General features: G+C 36.0%; 1 protein-coding gene across 2 annotated transcripts in view; it reads right to left on the bottom strand.

The window, feature by feature from the left end:
* Positions 1-5,566: 5,566 nt before the first annotated feature.
* Positions 5,567-21,074, bottom strand: part of LOC137939527 (protein transport protein SEC23 D-like) — a 47,516-nt gene continuing 32,008 nt past the window's right edge. The window contains exons 4-6 of one of the 2 annotated variants that reach the window (XM_068784810.1): positions 8,927-9,022; positions 6,369-6,428; positions 5,567-5,604 (exon numbers count right to left, since the gene is read on the bottom strand). In XM_068784810.1, coding sequence (XP_068640911.1) covers positions 6,422-6,428; positions 8,927-9,022 — 103 coding nt within the window. In that variant the 3' untranslated portion in view covers positions 5,567-5,604; positions 6,369-6,421. Of the gene's footprint in view, positions 5,605-6,368; positions 6,429-8,704; positions 9,023-21,074 lie in introns of those variants that run through there. The other variant, XM_068784809.1, reaches the window with a different exon arrangement.

Here is a 21,074-nt window from a genome sequence, read left to right as displayed (position 1 = left end):
AGCTGGAGGGCTGATAGCATTAAGTCCTTTTTTGTTACATCTTTGTTGTCAAGTTCAGAAATAGTACAAGGACTTTACTCGTCCATAATCCCCACTACCCCAACATACGGCATTGCAAATGCCTTACAAACCGTGAAAAACTCCATTCCCAAAATCACATTGAAATCATCCATAACAATAATAGTAAAATTCAGAAATCCAACCCACTTGCCTATCTCCACCGGGACGTTCTTGGTAATGCCTTGGACTTCACGAGCAGCAGAATTTACAACTTTCATTTTGCTCCCATCTTTCTCTCCTCGTATATTTAGGCGCCTAGCCTCCTCCGACGAAAGGAAGTTGTGGGTGGTGCCAGTGTCCACCACTGCTCTAACAGTACGTCCAGCAAGTGTTAGAGAGATAAAAAGAAGTTCTCTTAAGGGTCTTACCGAAAGTGGAGCAACCTTCTCCTCCTTTGAACGGACAATAGCATGGAGAAGTGTTAAGGAGCCCAACCGAGGCTCAATCCCTCCATTGTTCACCTCAGTTTGAGCAGCATTGAGGAACCTCTTTCTAAGACATCCCTTGCATACGAAATAATGGACCTTCTTTTTCTGTTTGTCCCCTCGTTTCTTCTCTTCCGGCCTAGTCTTGGCTTCCTTTGCCCATGACTTCTTCTCCCCTTTCTCCTTCTTAAAATTTGTTTTACCATTGTTATTTTCCTTAGACACTTTGTTAGCCGAATAATTCTTTCTCTCATATTCGGTTAACTTTTCAGTAGTAGATAAAGGTGAAGCTAACATCTTTACTTTCCGTGGGCTGTGTAAGAATTGAGAAGAAGTCCAAGCCCATTGTTCAAGCTCGCAGTAGGAATTGAAATAAGCCCAGCAATTATCGCAGCGAGGAACAAGGTTACCATTGGACCCAGAAACAGGGGGGTTACCAAGCTCGTCAACTGGAGAAAATGGGGTAACGGTGACTCCCCAAGGAAGGCCGGAGGCTTCCAGTGCATTGGGATCGGTCGGGAAATGAGATACTGTCGGCCTAACTGCCATCGACGAGAAGACAACAGCAGAGTTGCAAAGTCGCGAGATCGATAAAAACCCAAATAATGAGGAAGCAAAAAAAACACAAACTTCTTTCCCTGCTTGGCTCTATTCGTCTAAACCAGCGATCTAGTAAACACTGTTTGAGCTGGTTCGGCCAAAGAAAAAGTGGGTTAATTCAGAGGGGAAAGCATGGGTCTAGTTTTGAGAACCCGAACCCCAACTCGAAAACCCAAACGGTTTAGAAATCAAACATTATCCATTATCTCATTCCCAAGTCAACCTAGTAATTCTCCAATTAAAATATTTTTTAAATATAAAAATAATTAAAGAATACAATGCATAAAATTATTATACAATGTCAAAATATAAATAATAAAAAATAAAAATAGATAAGTTTTATTTATATGTTATTTTAATTTTTAAAAAATATCAATAAGGTATTTCCATCAAGTTTAGGCCAAATTTGGGAAAACCCAAGCCTATCTCTAACTTAGGGTTCTTTCCCTCCATCCCTTCTCCTCCCAACAGAGTGAATTTAAGTTTTTTTTTTCGCCCACTCCTAACTTTGATTATGTGTTGGACCTCGAGTCCCAAACTTGACCTGAACTTAGGGTTATTTCCTTCTATTTCTCCACCCAATGGAGTGAATTTAAGTTTTTTTTTTTTTTCGCACACTCCTAGTTTTGATTATGTGTTTGACCTGAGTCTTTGATGAGGGCAATGCAACCTTAGGTTTGTGGAGGTCATGAGAAATATGATTGAAAAATAACAAGGTATACCCTAGCTAGCACATATTTTACTTATGTTATGGAGATTACATGTAACGAGTCATAAAAAATTTAAGGGTGTGTATATGCCGATATATAAGAAAAATATATAGAGGAATTTTTTTTTTTTGAATTTTTTTCTAATATTTGCACTATTTAATGAATAGCAAAAGTTTTCTTTTTTATCTTCTTGTCTTTAAAAAAAAATAAGTATGTTTCTTATTGCTTAATCTGATATCATGGGAAAAGTAAGCCAAGAAGATTTATGTTGATTGCTCATTTTCTATATTTAATTTCTTATTTTGTTCCAATTGTAAACACTACAGCTACGTAATTATTATTTTATTTTATTTTCAATGGCATCACAAATGCAAGAACATTTGTCAATAAAAACATCATCCAATGAGAAAATTAGTAAAAGAAAAAATAATTTTCTCACCGTTTTATTTTCCTAAGTCGACACAAATGATCCTTAAGCGTTGATGTTAATGTCTTATGCAATTATCAAAATTAACTAAATCATCTCTTACAACAGCTGAATTGCCATCAATTATGCATTAAATTGGAAATTGAAGTGAAGAAAAGTATTGGTGTTGTTAGATACATACCGTTTATTACACACTCTAGTGGTCTATGGTATGAGTTGGAGTGAGAAAATAGAAGATCGTAAAAGTCAAATTTTATATAAAAGTTATAAAACCTAGTTCATATGGATTAAACCATGGAATTTAACAATAATTCAAGTCCATCCACAAAAAAAAAAAATGTATTATTGATCCATTCAGTGTTTTTCATGGGTTACCCTAGATTTGAGAAATGGTATATAGATGTTATGACCCTCAAAGTAGAACTTGGTATGTTTCGACATATGTTTCCTTCTTTTAAGATAATCCTTAACTATCGGCCCAACATGTTCAAAGATCATTCTCATGAAGAAGTACTTATTGTCCTACCAATGAATGCATTGGAAGATAGGCAGAGTTGATAATTGTGATACTCCTCTTCAAGGCTCCCTATAATCATTTCTTCCGAAGGAGAGTCCTCTTCCTTATTTCCTAATTTGCATTTGCTTCTTGTTATTAGGAAGGGAGTTAGACAATGAACGAACGAGTTGCTTCTAAAAAGGGAAGAAATACTTTTCGGTTTCAGTATTCTCGATTCTAATTAGTTCTCTGTCGCTCACTGTAAGGGACACAGAAGAGGGACCTATTTCTTTCTTCACTTGAAAGTGATTACAGGGGTGGACGACTCGTTCGTCGCCCCTTCTGATCACCGCCTCTGGAAAGAGCAGAAACTAAAAGACGAAGAAGCAGAATACCAATGCGATATCAAAGGCTGCTCCATGGGTTTTGACACAAAGCATGATTTGGTACTACAAGAACATTTATTTATCTATCTATCTATCTATCAAGCCATAATTGATGCTTTGTTTTACCCTTAATAGAGAAGAACTGATCATCATTAAGCACATATCCAAAGAGGGTTTTGTTCTTTTAAAATAGAAGAAAATAAATATTTATTTGATAAATACCAACATAATACTAAAAAAAATCATATATATGGTTGTCATTGTAGAAAACTGACTTTTAACATGGACTCATATATGTAGGTGTGAACCTAGCATCCTATTTAAAGATCATTTCTTAAATGAAATCCTCAAGGTATACACATCCAAGGTGGTCTTCTTCAAAACCAACATTATTTCTAACAAGTGACTGACAATCGACAGCTTGCACCCACCAATGGATGGTTTATACCATGAAGAGGCTCGCTCATGTTAGAGCAAATTGACAACCTCATCATTGCCACATTATTCAATCCACTACATAGGACAAACTCCTACATAACTCAGCAGCATGATGTCTTTGCAAGTGCAAGCATGTGGTAGCATTGACCAACCAACTCTAGGCCACCTCTTGGGTGGTACATCCAAAACTGGAACCCTCAAAATAGCAAATAATCGAGCCACACAGGTTCTCGACATTGCATCTACAAGGTCAGGTAATATAAGAAAAAAAGTTCAAATATAAACGTACAACAAATCAATATGCTTGGACAAGATGCAGAACACCAATCAGTAAAATGCAGCTCAACTAATTTGTGGCAAAAAACACAAAAACCAAGGCACAACAAGAATTTTTTTTCAATGACAACAAGAAAAAAGAAAGAATTTATTAAGAAATACATGGAACAGCCTGACTATTTGATAGGAGAAAAATGAAAGCAAATGTAAAAAAGGATTATCAAGAATGGATATGATAATATTATGCTTCATTAACATATTCTTGATATAGAATCTTATATGATATAGATCGCGATATAAGATATCACCAAGCACTACGTCAGTACAACAACTCCAAATGACTGGCAACCACAACAGAAGTTCTGAAATTTAAATTTTTTCATCCAATAGCATCACCACCAAAGTTCTTGATAAGTTACTTTAAATAGACCATGTCAAACATTTGGTATTCCACACTACAAAAGAGAGCAGCCTACTTCCAACTACATGATTCTTTAAATTTTTGGTAATAGAAAAATTAATTGAAATTGCACCTATCATGATGGAGATGTCCACTGGTAAGCATGATTATGTTTAGCCTATGTGACAATCAGTATAATCACAGTACCAAGATGAAGTAAGATTATACATGAAATTGGATGAAATCATGGATAACCAATGTGTAATTAGGGGTGGCATTGAGCCGAGCCGATCCCGAACCTGCCTATGTTCGAGTCGAACTTGATTTAAATATTTCGAGTCGAGCCTCGTCTCGAGCCTAAAATTGTTATCGAGCTCGACCCCAAAAATTTTAACCGAGCTCGAGCCGAGCTTCGAGCCGAACTCGAGCCTCACATACATTTAAAAATTTTCAAAAAATATATATCAAATAAATTATATATAAAATTATACATACATTTTATATAAAATTGGACATGACCTCTACAAAAAATTAAGCATAACCTATATATATAATACATGTATAAGATTGAGGCATAACCTCTTCTTAAAATTGAGAATAATTTATGTATATAATACCTGTATAAAATTCGGCATGACCTCTACTTAAAATTCGGCATAATCAATATACATAATACCTGTATAAACACTCCATAAATACTCCATAAACACTCCATAAAAACTCCATAAACACTCCATAAAATTATCTATACATTCCATAAACACTCCATAAAATAGTCTAAACACTTTATACACTGCATAATATTATAAATAAACTTCATACAATAATCAAACACAACAAAATTAAATGAAATATCGCTATCAATTTACAATCACCCAAATAAAAACTATAAATCCATTATAAAATTACAAACTATAATTGTTTCTCTTAATGCTAGAAAATAATATACGTCCTTGCATGAGCAAAATCTCCACCTACGACAAAAACAAAAAAATAAAATTAGTTATTGTCAGATAAAAAAATACTCTTCTATTACTAGTTACTTAATGTCGTTAAAAATATTAAAATTACCATGATGAGAGAAACATGAAAAATCATGTAGCTGGTAGCATTATCTCTACACTCTTCTTCTCAGGCTATAATCATAAAACAAAATGTTAATAAATAAAACTAAAAAATATACTAAAAAATATCATAATAAAGAATTGATCAAAGAAATTCACCTTTTGATTTTTCTTTACACTCTGAAGAACCCGAATCCAATCACTGCCACAAATCAAGCATTTGGTGAGAAATAAAGCTTACTGTATCATTTCTGAAGTCACACTCCTCCAACATGGGATACTTTAATGCATTTGGTAAGCACCTTTGCTTGACACTTTCAACCTGTAAATGTTTAAGTTGGGTCAAAAAAATTATAACCACTAATCACTTAAATATACATCATCAGTCATAGACCACCCTACTTGAGTAGGATCTATTTCAAAAGAATGGGTTTCTTTCTCTTCAGCTATTGCTGCCACATCAGCACAAGTGAACAACTCCTGATGACCACCACCATCCATTTCACTCAAAGCTTTGCTAACTGTAAATACATCACTTCCTTGTGAACCCTAAACAGTAGATCAAGAGTTTGCATCACCATCAGACTTTTGTCAGAGTTCTCATGATCTATCATAGAAATTTAACCATTTATCTGAAGGTTTAGCCATAGTGACAAATAATCTCTCCATGCTGCAGTGTGATAGTGGCTTTGGAGATGATTTCATAATTTCAATTCAAATGAGTTTTGATTCACTATGCAGGCAAAAAATGATTAAATTATTTAACAGCACAGTTTTTTTTTTTCAAAAGAGATGTTCAAACTCCACTTCCCTTCTATGAAAAATAAAAAGAGCAGAAGTTATTTTCTTCCACTGTAACAAGCAAACAACTTCATGATTTAAATGGTAAATGCAACCATTTTGAATAATAGTAAAATATGTAAAGAATAGGCATATAGATGAATCCATAGAAACTCCTATGTAAATTTTCTGTCACTCGCCAAAAAGATAAGATAAAAGACAAAATATAAAAAGGCACAACTCAAAATAACACCTCAGAAAAATAAAGTGGACATGCATGAAGAAAATAACAGCAAAATAAATTACCTCATTGGAATAAATTCTCGCTTTAGATATAACCTCGTCCTTCAGCAAAGTCTTCAGCACCTGCAAGTATCATGTAAAGCAATAAGTTCCAAATTCCCCTCATCACCATAAGAATAATAATAATGATAATAACAACATCAATAATAATAATAAACCACTTGTGATAGAATACGAGACCAAATTCGCACCACTGGGAAAGGGGACTACACAAAGTACCGGTTCTTCTTCAGTACAAGTTTTACTTTCCCATAATTAGAAGTTGAAGCATAAATGAAATCAATCATTTCTTTAGGGAGCTTAGTATTTGATAGCTTGTTCAAAACAGTAATTATTGTTTCAGTCTCGAACCCAACAGAAACAACAGCATATAAGGAATGAGGCGTCAAGTTATACTCATGCATAGACTCTGGCCTGCACAACATTTTTCCAACAAAATGAAAATGAGCAACCACACAGAGTTTTAAGTAGAAGAAAATAGAAGGACATCTTAAATACCGGCAAACGGGCTCAGCAATTGCAATGAGGAAATCATAGGCTTGCTTATACAACGGTGAGAATGTCTCACGAAAGATCCGGCCATCAGCGCAAGCCCATAAAGGGCGGTTTGCATGATCAGGCTTTAATTCGAGTTTAGAAAAATCCCTCTTCGTCAGTTCGCTTTCATCTTCATAATCCATATTCCGTACCCATAAACACAATTCAAGCACCTAAAGTGAACTAAAAACAAAAAGCTAAAACAAAACGAAAAAACGAGCAAAAGTAATACCTTCACGACGATCCTCACCAAAATCTTCGGCATAATCAACATCATCATCAACAATAGCAATTCGATAATCCTCCTGCCAAGAAAAAACAATCAGGGGAAGAACAGGAGAGCAACCAAATACATAACGAGAGTTGGGGTTTTCAAAATTATAAAACCTTAGTGGAAGTCCTGAGCTTCTTACTAGGCCGACCTTTTTCCCTTGCAAATGAAGAGACATGAAGACATTTCAGCTCGCAGAGAATTGAACCATAGGATTGAATAATTAGGAGAAAGAAAGAAAGTAGTACCATGTCCAGCCATATTTTATGAGTCCCACAGTTCGATGTAGTAACCGTCAAAATGAACGAGTTGCTTCTAAAAAGGGAAGAAATACTTTTCGGTTTCAGTATTCTCGATTCTAATTAGTTCTCTGTCGCTCACTCTAAGGGACACAGATGAGGGACCTATTTCTTTCTTCACTCGAAAGCGATTATAGGGGTGGACGACTCGTTCGTCGCCCCTTCTGACTACCGCCTCTGGAAAGAGCAGAAACTAAAAGACGAGGAAGCAGAATACCAATGCTCTATGGGTTTTGACACAAAGCATGATTTGGTACTGCAAGAACATTTATCTAGCTAACTCATTTATGCAAGATACTCCGCCACCCGCTGAGTCACTTCATCCAAGAAGGATACAAAGCCTACCACACTTGTTAAACCATTACCATCAACATCCTGCTCTTCTATGAGATAGTTTTCGAACACAGTGGCATCGTCCTGTCCCCCTTGAATAAATGTGAGCTTTGGAGTGATACTTCTGTCTTGTTTCAGTTTGTTAATTGTTGTTCGCAAGAGGCCTGCATCAAATAACATTAGTATTAGTAGGTGAAGCAAAACAATCTATAAAATTTTGGTCCAGTGAAATTCCTGACCTTTTTCATCTCCTTGGATCCATTCAGAGAGAAACAGAAAGCTGATTGCCTCACATTTGACTGCTAGAATGGAGACAATCAAGGAGTAGATACCACCATAGAACAGGTGGTAAAAGCACAATTTTGATCAGCTGGTGGATGCAGTGTTACCCATTGAGGCAGAGTTTTTGATCCTCCTCATAGGCCTTAAGAGTGTTTACCAACTCTTTTTTCTAATCTTGCCATCATTGAGGTGATTTGGCTGTTGTTTCAAGCAGGATGTTTAGGGAAGTCCTCACCTTGATGCTTAATTCTGATTTTTGAGAAAATTGTCGACCTTTATAGGCATTTGATGGAAGAGCTGGATGCCACTCTATGGGGATGTGAATCATCTAACTGATTTCTTGGAACAACAACTCATTGTGGGAGATTCCCTTCCCATTGCTTAACATTGTAATAGATTGGTTGTGCTATTGTATTTGTTTTCTTTGATGTCCTCTAATAACTATTCAGTTGTATGCTTTTTAAGTTTGCTTTTAACATCTTGTACCTCTCTCTACTAATAAATTACTATCTCGCTTTTATACAAAAAACGAAAAAAGAGATAGAGAACAGCTTATTACTCCTCTTCCCAAGAAACTCTAATATTAGACCAATTTCTGATCTCCATACATTGCTTCTATAATACTAATTACAATATAATATGAAAAACCAGAGAAATCCTTGTGATGACATAGTACAAGAAACCTAAAATACATATGATTCTGGGTTAAAAAAACTTTGATGTTTACACAACTTTAACTGTAGGTAAGAGCAATTATAAATTTTAGTCGATTAAAACACAGAATGACCACAAATGAAAAGACAAGGACTTCCTAGCACATGGCAGCTGGTTATACGTACTTGTTTTCAGCACTTGATCCTGAAACTGAAGATTCCTCAGGTGGCACAATGACAGTATACTGGAAAGCAATTTGTATCACAGGAGGCTCTGTGTGTCTGTACATGATTTAAGACATTGTTTCATATTTCTAAAATAAAGACCCATCCTTCTCAGTATATGACATCAAGACAGGATCTGAATACCTCGAGAATCCCACAGAATTAGAAAAATCAAAGTCATAACCATAAGTGGCATAAAAGTCGCAACATATAATGTGCTGAACGTTCTCATACTGAGGATCTACAAAGAAATGACCATACTATAGAAGAAAAAAGTAAATCAGACCACATAAGAGCAGCTCTTAGTTAGATATGAATCAGAAGCAAAACTTAAATGTTTTTGAAGATCTCCAAGACCATACCGAGCATCCTGGCTGGAAATCAGAGGATGTTCTCAATCTTAGTATGCATCGAAAGGCATATGAAAGGCTAAGCATCCGGTATCTGAAACATCAATTATATCTTCAAAAATGAACTTAGATTAAGCTACCCATGAAACTGTCAAAATATAGACAGTAGTGGACTATAGCTTATCCTTGCCCATTATGAGTCATATACTTGTGTTGAGTCATACATGTAATATCGGAATAAAGCTTCACCCTCTTTGAATTAATAAAACAGTCAAACAAACCAGTTTGAGGGTAATCTAGCACTCACTACCAATCAGCTTACTCATAGATGTTTTATTTAAGAATAAAGATAACGCAAAATTTTCATGTAATCAATGGAGAAGGTAGTGACCACACAATCAAAATGTCCATGAAAGCACAGAGCCTCATTGCCATTGTGGCAGGCAGCAAAGACGACAAGCCCTTTTTTACATTTTTTGGCACTCCAGCCACTAATCTGTTAATTTCCCCTCCTCCCTTCCTCTCCCATAAATTTTTTATGTAATATTAAAGAAATTCAATAGAAAAAACAACAACATAATCTGCCTTTATGTCTTCCACTATGAGAAATCAAGGGCAAAGAGCGGATGCATGCAAAGGCTAAGCAGCTTTCAGCTTCATACCACCTGCATCCAAGCTCCAAATCACAACCACAAATAACATCATAAGGGTGAAACAAAGACCAATACACCAATTGGTGCACAAACAGAGTTTCTAAGCCCCTTCCCAAGAAACATTTATAAGAGAACCAACAAAATCTAATGACTGCATCTTCCCCATCACTGCACAGCACTTCCTTTTCCTTCTCTCTGTCATTTTTATTTTAGATAGTAGAGAAATAGATACATGAGCCTACTAAAAACATTAGATGACTGCAAGGAGCCCATCATCGCCAGTCCATCTATACGAGGGGAATGCAATCACCCATGATAGGATTGACTGCTGTAGTCACTCCCAACGAAAGAAATATCATGGAGAATTGCTGAGCGAGGGGTGCATACCCAAGAAACAGCAAGAGAACTTTTTTTTAAAAAAACTTGTCATCGATCTCCTTAAACATATGTGAGAGCTTCCAAAATGGAGGGATCTAGCCTAAACCCACTAGGTGACATTTGAAGAGGCTCCTTCAAGTCTAAGCAAGATGAAAAAGCAATCTCTAGACAGCCTCAAACCATGAAGCAGAGGCCACAATGCTTGAACAGTCTCATGGTTTCCTCCACATTCCCTCCCTCACTCTGCATTTAGTGCTATGAAATCCATCTGCAAGCTCAGTTTTTTTAGTGGATTACGAATTGATGTCCAGAAAGATAACTTCACCAGATGTTTGCTTGATCCTGGGTCAGAGGTCTACATGCATATGCCAAACACGCTCAAGTTAAGGTCCAAAATTCCCTTCATCACAGTGGTACATTTTGTCCTTGAGACCTTAATCAGAGGCGTGCTTTGACCAACACTGGGATGGATGAGGCAAGAAACCTTCTTAACCACCTTGAGAACAGATACATTCTTAGGACAGGTTGTTGACCTCATGGTTTGGAAAGACAGCACATAGGGTCATTAACTGTCTACTCTCCGATAATAATCATCTGGTTGGCTGACAAGCACGAGCATCTCTCTCTCTCTCTCCACTCTTAATCCTATGGGTCAAATCAGGAGACAAAACAATTTTACCAATTTAAATCTCAAAACAATTGGCCAACAGCTAATTCGTATTGAAGATTTTTTGGATAAAGGTAAAATCCAGAGAAATATTGTCAAAATCCTTATGACTTATCTTCTCGAAAATTACCTTTGTTGATGAACAATAAACCGCTCATCAAACCACCCGTTCCTATTAGGAACTTTAAATGGGATAATAATTCTAAAGTTGTTGATGAATTATTATCTCAGCTTGGAAGATTGAATCTTTCTGAAGATCAACTAAAACAAGCCAAAGAAGCAAAAGCTGCGAAGATTTTGAAAAGTATTCAAACATTAGAATCTCACGAAGATCTAAATGAAGATTTTTCATCTCAAAATTCTGAGGATTTAACTCCTTCAGCATATTCTGATTCTGATATTGGTCAAAACTCTAATCTCAACGATTTGGGTTTAACCAATGTCAATCAGACTGAAGAAATTCTTCAAGACATGATACAAGATCCGAGTATCCAAAAATTGGATTATGAGAAAAAGTCTACTCGGAAATGGGATCTACCTAACAAACTCTATTACCATAGGCCTACACCTCAAGACCTATTGTATGAAGAGAATGTTTATTTAGATAAAAAATCTTATGATGGCAAATCCATTTATGAATGGAATATAGATGGATTATCTGAATATCAGATATTGGAACATTGTCACCGAATGCTTATGTATTGTACAATCTGTCGGTAACATAAGAATTTCGATCAAGGAATTGCAGAAATGCTTACTGTAGGGTTTTCTGGAACTCTCAAAGGTTGGTGGGATAATATCCTCACCCCTGAACAGCATCAGGAAATTTATAATTCAAAGAAGGTTATCAAAACTGAATCTGGCCAAGCCTACCTAGGTGAGGACGATGCAGTTTATACCTTGATTTCCTGTATTGTTCATCATTTCATTGGAAATCTGACTTCCCAATCAGATAAGGGAAGAGAGGTTTTGAAAAATCTTAGGTGTCGAACACTTAGCCAGTTTTGCTGGTATAAAGATGTTTTCCTCACTAAGGTTATGCAAAGACCAGATGCCAATAATGAATATTGGAAAGCAAAATTTATTGATGGTTTACCAACTCTTTTTGCCAGCAAGGTAAGAAAAAGGTTAGGTAATAAGGTAGGAATTATAAACTACCATCAATATACATATGGTCTCCTTACTAGTGCTATCATCCAAGAAGGGCTGACCTTATGTAATGATTTAAAGCTTCAAGCTCAGCTTAAGAAACAAAATCTTACTGGAAAGCGTGAGCTTGGTGAATTATGTGAACAATTTGCTTGTGACACAGGTCCATCACCTTCCAATCAAAGGAAGGGAAAAGGTAAAGTCTCTCACTCTAAGAGACATGAACCCTATTCACACCAGAGTAGGAGATATCCAAAAAGACAGTCTCATCAAAAGACTCGTCATGAATCTAGGAGACCTCCTCCTCGTCAGAGACCACCTCCTAGAAGAAATCCTCCAGACAAAAAGAAAATTGTCTGTTACAAATGTGGTAAATTAGGCCACTATTCAAATAGATGCAAAACTAAAGAGAAACTTAACAAACTTCAGATTGATGAAGGATTAAGAATTCAGTTGGCCAAAATTCTCTTAAACTCTGATTTTGGGGATGATATTGCCTCATCCAGCCAATCAGAAGAAGACCAAGATTGTAGCTGTTCTCATCTACAATCTATGGCACAAATGCATCAGATTAATGTTCTTACGAATGAACAACAACTTGTGCTTAAGAACATTGATCAAGAGGAAGATCCTCAAACCCAAAGATATTTAATCAAAGAATATCTCTGTCTATTTAGATCTGTACCTTCCCCTAACCTGGGGTTAATCCCAAGCACAGAGTAAAAGCATTGCGGTATTCCTTTGATGCTTCACGGTCCATGCGTCCCTTGTTTCTGCCCGTTTATACCCAAGGAGGTTTCAGGGCTTTGTTTTCTTGGGACAAAATGTTGGAGCCCGTGGCAGAAGCTTAATGCTAGGAAATTGCACACCTCTCTGTGTCTTGGGTTTCCCATACCTGAAGGAGTAAGCATAAAGATCTAAACAACTTTGATCTAAAGATAAACCCCTCGGGAATTACACTTCTTACTTATTTTTCGTAATCATCTCCATGCTTGTGCTTTTTATAACTTTAGGTATTGTTCTTATCTGTTTAATCCTCACTGTTTTTATTGTCTGCTAAGTTTTATAGATTGTGTGGCTTGGTGTTTGTTTTTGTGTTTATACATAAGGGTATATGAGGCTGGAAACTGCTGGGTGAGGGCTGACAAATGCCTCTGCCTCTTCGGAGCCAAGCGTTGCTCCCGGAAGCACAACGCTGCTATACTTTTATGTTTATTTGGTTAGTTAATAAAATATTAAGACAGTTTTTTAGAATAATCTTACCCATATTACCTATATACTATATATATCTAGCTATTTTTTACAACTCCATATATTACGGTAGAAGATTTAAAATATAGGAACTTATACTAGTATCCTGTTTTTATTTATATTAGTGGTTGAATTATTTAATTACTTTGTTTTCCTGCCATAACAATTAGAAAACCTTTTAGTTTCTTACATATTTTTAATTGCTAATACTATAGGTAGAATATTAGATACATGATCTTTGTTTTTATAGCATTAACAATAGTTATTTGTAATATTTTCATATTTAGTATTATCTGTCTTATATTATCCTTTATTCCTACAGAAGAGTAGTAGAAACCCCTAGGCAAATATTTATACCTAGAAGGCAAGTAATAAGAAAATCTCGTAATAATTCACCTTTAAATACTCCAGACTAGATTAAATTAAATTAGTACCCCCTTTAAATTGGTATCAGAATCAACATCTTGTCCCTGTAAAGTTCCAGGAAGCTGTAAACAACCCAATAATTCTACAATTCTTGCCCTTGAACAACAGATAGACAACTCCATAGTCAAATTAGATAATAAATTGTTATGCTACGAAGAAATAGATGAAGCCCTAACAGAAGTTCCTATCCAACACTCCCAGACTTTGCCTGAAGCAGTAGTACATACAGGCTTAGTTCAAGTTTCCGTCCAAACAGAACCTCCAAGGGAAGTATATTATTCTGGTAATATGCCAAGGATTCCTTATAGTGACCCTGTAACTTTTGATCACAAGATAGGTCCCAAAGGAAAAAGAAAAGAAATAGAAAGACCTATAAAGTTTCAAGAAATGGGCAAAGGAAATTTTTTTAATCTTTCAGCCCATGATCCCCAAGAATGGACAACAGTATTAGACCTTTGGAAAAATCAGGTAGTGTCAGACTATATTCAAAACTTTCAGTCTCAAGATGTAGAAGAAATGTACATATACTTGGAGACATTTTTAGGAGAAAGCGTAAAAGCTTTATGGGAAAGTTATAAAAGAGGGAATCCAGAAGAATTTGGCCATCTAATGAGCCTAGGATCCAATCCCTATAATTTTGTTAATAATGTTTATCAATTAGTAACAGGAGATGACCCTAATCTAGGATTTGTAACATTACAAAAAGATGCAGTAGTTTATTTAGAGCAACTTAGTTTACATAATTATAAATATGTTAAGAAATTTCTCCAAGATTACTTTTATTATACCTGTGTTTCAGGAAATGCTTTCAACAAAGACTTAGGCACAAAGTTATTTAGGAAATTACCAGGAGCACTAGGAAAAGAAATATATGATAAATGGCAAAACGTAGAAACAACAAATCCTACAGCAGTGTATTCAATAGGACAAAGAACCAAGTTTATTATGACTATCCTTCAAGAAAAATGTACAGACATTCAAATACAAAGACAACTTAAAGGAGATGATTATGGGTTCTGTAAGCAGATATATACTACCCAAGCTTATGGTCTAAAAGACTCGGGACAGAAACTAAGAAAACATAAAAAATACTTCAAGAAAGGATACTTTATCCGTAGATTCAAAAGTAGGAAACCATATTTAAACAAAGATAGACATGTTAGAAGATTTAACCCAAAAAGAACCTAAAAGAATAAACTTTCTTGCTATATTTGTGGCCAAACAGAACACTTAGCCAACACCTGTCCCAAAAGACAAAACATTAACTCTAAGGGATCCACCCTTGTAGAAAATGTCCAACAAGATCTCATAGAAGTAGATGAATACATGTCAGATACGGAATCTATTTATAGCATAGTAAGTATCCAAAATGCACCTTTAGATTCTTCAGATCGTCTCCTTCAGCAATCCGAATTTTGTAAAAACCACTTCGCAAATCCAATTTGGAGAAAACTTGCGCCTCTTTCAACTGATCATAGAGATCTGCAATAAGAGGAATAGGGTACTTATTCTTTATAGTTACCTTGTTGAGCGCCCTACAATCGATGCATAGTCTCATACTTCCATCCTTCTTAGTCTGAAATAGTATAGGGGCCCCATAAGGTGTTTTGCTTGGCCTTATGAACCCAGCGTCCAACAGCTCACTGAGTTGTCTTCGCAGTTCATCCAGCTCTTTGGGCGCCAATCGGTATGGAGCTTGTACTGGCTTTCTTACTCCGGGCTCAAGCTCTATGCATGGTCCACCCCTCTCCTAGGTGGTAACCTCGCTGGAAGTTGTTCAGGCATGACATCTCTATATTCATGCAGTACGGCTTGTATCTCTTTAGGGGTAGGCATGACCTCTACCAGCACAAATAAAAGCAATGTAAGTAGAGCAGCCTTGCTTAAGACCTTTCTTAAGCTAGAGGGCTGATAGCATTAAGTCCTTTTTTGTTACATCATTGTTGTCAAGTTCAGAAATAGTATAAGGACTTTGCTCGTCCATAATCCCCATTACCCCAACATGCGGCATTACAAATGCCTTACAAACCGTGAAAAACTCTATTCCCTAAATCACATTGAAATCATCCATGACAACAATAGTAAAATTCAGAAATCCAACCCACTTGCCTATCTCCACCGGGACGTTCTTGGCAATGCCTTGGACTTCACGAGCAGCAGAATTTACAGCTTTCATTTTGCTCCCATCTTTCTCTCCTCGTATATTTAGGCGCCTAGCCTCCTCCGACGAAAGGAAGTTGTGGGTGGCGCCAGTGTCCACCACTGCTCTAACAATACGTCCAGCAAGTGTTAGAGAGATAAAAAGATGTTCTCTTAAGGGACTTACCAGAAGTGGAGCAGCCTTCTCCTCCTTTGAACGGACAACAGCATGGAGAAGTGTTAAGGAGCCCAACCTAGGCTCAATCCTTCCATTGTTCACCTCAGTTTGAGCAGCATTGAGGAACCTCTTTCTAAGACAATCCCTCGCATATGAAACAATGGACCTTTTTTTGTTTGTCCCCTTGTTTCTTCTCTTCCGGCCTAGCCTTGGCGTCCTTTGCCCATGACTTCTTCTCCCCTTTCTCCTTCTTCTTAAAATTTGTTTTACCATTGTTATTTTACTTAGGCACTTTGTTAGCCGAATAATTCTTTCTCTCATATTCGGTTAACTTTTCAGCAGTAGATAAAGCTGAAGCTAATGTCTTTACTTCCCGTCTTCTCAATTCTTGCTCAGCCCACTGGAAGTAAAGACATTAGCTTCAGCTTTATCAAATGCTGAAAAGTTAACCGAATATGAGAGAAAGAATGATTCGGCTAACAAAGTGACTAAGGAAAATAACAATGGTAAAACGAATTTTAAGAAAAAGGAGCAAATCAAGGGATTTGAATGGAGGATCAAATCAAGGAGATTTTATAAGGGAGGATCTCTGCTCTCATTGGACGGAAGCATGAGAGAAGGGAGGGGTTGAAGCCTATAAATACCAAGGCATTCAACCCTTGTAGATTCATTCAGCATAGACGAGAGGGAGAGTTTTTGTAGAGTGCTGGCCTTCCACCTTGGACGGTCACTCCTTGTAATCTTCTCTAGTATTAATACAAGGTTACTTTCTCTTCCTATTCCATTGTCTTTCTATCTTTTCATTGCTCATGCTTCATTTGAGAGGAAGGAGTTTGCAACGTTGATCTAAGGGGTGAGAGGTTGTACTACCTTTGACGAATTGAAGGTAGGCCATCACGGGAGTTGGAGTTCCGCTAGCCCAAGTGAGTTTGGGCTCATCTGACCTCGTGACAAACTGGGTGGGGGGCCTTGTACCTACCTCTGCAGAGTCTCGAAATGGCAGTGGAAGCGGAAGCAGGCCCAAAAAGCCAAACAGCTCCTAAAGGCCTGTCTTTGCCGTGAGTGCCAGATTTACGAAATGAGGCAGAGGGCGGAACTTAGAGCCGCAGTTTCTGAGCTTCAGCGACCGTGGGAGGCTGTTGAGTGAGCCCCAACTCTCTTTTCCAGCAAAGCCGACGAGCAATTGAAGGCTTTGGCTAACAGGTCTCAATTTTCTGGAGGCTACGATCTGTGGTTGAAGCGGGATGAGACTCAGCTTTTTCATAACCAGGACTGGCTCCCTTCCGTGAGGTTTTTCCCTAAAGGGGCTGTGCACAATGTCAAACCGTATGGTATTATTGACAGTGTTGGGCGCACCAGTTATTCAGAAATGACGGACGTTGAGGAAGATTTACCCAAGAAGTGGAATGGGACTAAAAGATCGATTCTCTTGTTTGGATGCCCATGATTTACCTTTAGTATCTGTGTACATGATACTTTCTTCAGGACTGATTATTTTTTCTTCTATAAATTTAAGGTTCCATTCTAATTCTACTAAAATGTCTGGAGAATATTTAATAGGCTTAATTAATTTTATTCCTTTGTTTCCTATTAAATTAACTACATCATCTATTTTAACCTTGAACCTAGTAGTGCCAGAACAAGTACACCTTCTTAAGAATTCAATACACAATAAAAGATTGTTTCCTACAAAGGATTCATATCCTTTTGTCTGAATACCTATTTTGATATATTTTCTAAAATCTTGTATTCCAATAAGGAAGTCTGGGGAGCAATAAAATATTCCTCCATTTTGATTCATATCTACCTCAGTGATTCCTAACATTGCCTTTTTAGGGTCTGCCCATCTATCATCGTAGATACTAAGTAAGGTTTTAGTTCCTAGATGATTTCTTCCTAATCCTTTTACCCCTATTACAATCAGACCTAAATGAATCCTTTTACCCCTATTTCTTTAAAGGCTTGTTCTGCTATTAAGTTAATGTTAATAGAATCTTGTCCTACACAACTAATCTGGATTTCTCGGTAATGTCTAAATAATCCGGTATGAAAGTTTAATGGTCATGTTCTATATAATTGTCTGGGGTTAAGAAGGTTTAATTGGTTATTGCTAAATATAGTAATGTCTTGATCTATATCTATTATTTCGTCTAATTGTATATCTCTTTGGTCTACACTTCTCCTTCCTGTTATTCTGTCTTTTATATTAAGGTTTCTAGAAGAACTTTCTATTTCCGAGGTAAATCCTTCACCTTGCTGTGAAAGTGCCATGGTTTTTTAGCTGAGGAGGTTTTGGGTTCTATTGTGATGCCTTTCAATTTCTGGGATATTAAATCTATTTCTTTATCAATATTTTGTTGCGATCCTTTACTACTTTTTAGATAGTCTAAATTCTCAGAGAGTTTTTCTGTTTTTAATTTTAAAGTCTTAATTTCGTCTTGTATCTTAGTTAAAGTGAATTCTTTTTCGGTTACTTTGTTTGAAGATTATTACCTAGACTTATAATAAGATCTGTGATAGTATTAATTGGGGATTATTCCCGTGTAAAATATGTTCTTCACTGTTGAAATGACACCTAAGGGAATTAGGTCCTATATATTTTATCTCAAATCATGATGGAAGTCTAAGGTCTAAATAATCTAGTTTTTTGGAGGGTTCCAGGTCTTAGGGCTCTGATACCAATTTGGAGGGGGTACTGATTAATCTGGAGTATTTAAAGCTGAATGATTTGCAGGTCTCCTTACTATTTGTCTTCTAGGTATAAAGATTTGCCTAGGGGTTTCTACGAATCTTCTATAAGAATATAAAGACAAAGTAAAACAGATAAAACTAAAAATAACCAAATTACAGAAAACTATTACTAAGGCTATAAAGACAAAGATCATGTATCTACGATTCTAACTATAATATTAATAATTAAGAATATATAGGAACCTAAAAAAATCTCTATGCTTGTGCTTTTCATAACCTTAGGAATTGTTCTTATCGCTTTAGTACTTACTGCGTTTATTGTTTCCTAAGTTTTATAGATGGTGTGTGTTTAATACATAATACATAAAAGTATATTAGCAATGCTCTAACCCATGTCAAAGGTAAAGAATAAGATCCAGAAAAACTGGAGCAGTTGGTAAAGAATTGGATCTTTCCTTCATCGAGGGGGAACGAGTCTTCTATGGATGATACATTTTGTACAGCCAGAGTCTACTAAGGCATCTAATATTAAGGATTGTTTATTAGGGAAAACAATCTTGGCCCTGACAAGTATGCTAGAAAAAGATATGTCTTGGTTGCGGACGTAGAAAGTTTCTGGGTCTTCTATGCCAACAGTAATCCCATCAAAGGAGTCTTTTTCGATTGTATCTAATCTATATTTGAGGAGAGTAATTCACAGTTTTCTATTTTTCTGGCCATAATTTCTAACTTAGTGTTATGTATCCTATTATGGATAGGCTGCTCTCTCTCTCTCTCCATCTCACTCTCTCTCTCTCTCCCTCCCTCCCTCTCTCTCTCTCTCCCTCTAGATACCAATTCGGAGGGGTACTACTTTAATCTGCTTTAATCTGGAGTATTTAGAGGTGAATTATTTGGGGTTCTTCTAATTACTTGTCTTCTAGGTATAAATATTTGCCTAGGAGTCTCTACAAATCTTCTGTATGAATATAAAGATAAGGAAAACAGACAAAACTAAAGATAACTAAATTACAGAACACTATTGTTAAAGCTATAAAGATAAAAATCATGTATCTAAGGTTCTATCTATGATTCTGGCTAAAATATTAAGGAATAAGAATATATCAGAGGCTAAAAGATTATAAACTTGTTCTGGGAGAAATATAAAATATCCAAATAATTCTAATGCTATTATTACCAAGAACAATATGTACCTATAAGTTCCAATCATATTGCACAATAATCTCTTAAGGTATTATATAATAATCCTAAGTATAAGTAATATATAGGTAATATTCGCAAAACAAATCTCAAAAACTGTTTTATTATCTTATTAATTAACTAAATATACATAAAAAGGTACAACGGCGTTGTGACAACCAAGAGCAATGCTTGGCTCAACTGAGGCAAAGGCGTTTGTCAGGGCTTAGCCCTCACCCAGTAGTTTCCAGCCTTATATACCTTTCTATAATAACGTCTTAAAATAAAGTAGTAAATATGAACAAAAACGAAAATACTCAACACACAATAAAAGCAGTAAGTATTAAGGTAACAAGAACGATGCCTAGTATTATGAAAAGTATAAGCATGAAAGCAATCGTAAGAGAACGAAAAGATAGTTGTAAAAACTTTCAGAAGGTAGTTCCTAAAACGTTTTTGTCTTTTAATTTTCTGTCAGAACACTTAGCCAGAAGGTAGTTCCTAAAACACTTCTGTCCTTAATATTCTGTCAGAACACTTAGCCTCCCTCCCTCCCTCCCTCTAGATACCAATTCGGAGGGGTACTACTTTAATCTGCTTTAATCTGGAGTATTAAGAGGTGAATTATTTAGGGTTCTTCTAATTACTTGTCTTCTAGGTATAATAATTTGCCTAGGAGTCTCTACAAATCTTATGTACGAATATAAAGATAAGGTAAAACAGACAAAACTAAAGATAACTAAATTCCAGAAGAATATTGTTAAAGCTATAAAGATAAAAATCATGTATCTAAGGTTCTATCTATGATTCTGGCTAAAATATTAAGGAATAAGAATATATCAGAGGCTAAAAGATTATCTACTTGTTCTGGGAGAAATATAAAATATATAAATAATTCTAATGCTATTATGACCAAGAACAACATGTAGCTATAAGTTCCTATGATATTGCACAATAATCTCTTAAGGTATTATATAATAATCCTAAGTATAAGAAATATATAGGTAATATTCGCAAAACAAATATCAAAAACTGTTTTATTATCTTA

Source organism: Aristolochia californica, unplaced genomic scaffold, assembly GCF_029961685.1.
Source record: "Aristolochia californica isolate CCGP_79_NKW_82.1479 unplaced genomic scaffold, dmAriCali1.0.hap1 SCAF_8, whole genome shotgun sequence".
Lineage (NCBI taxonomy): Eukaryota > Viridiplantae > Streptophyta > Magnoliopsida > Piperales > Aristolochiaceae > Aristolochia > Aristolochia californica.
The sequence above is the reverse complement of the archived record's forward strand: the minus strand, read 5'-3'. Positions and strand labels throughout refer to the sequence as shown.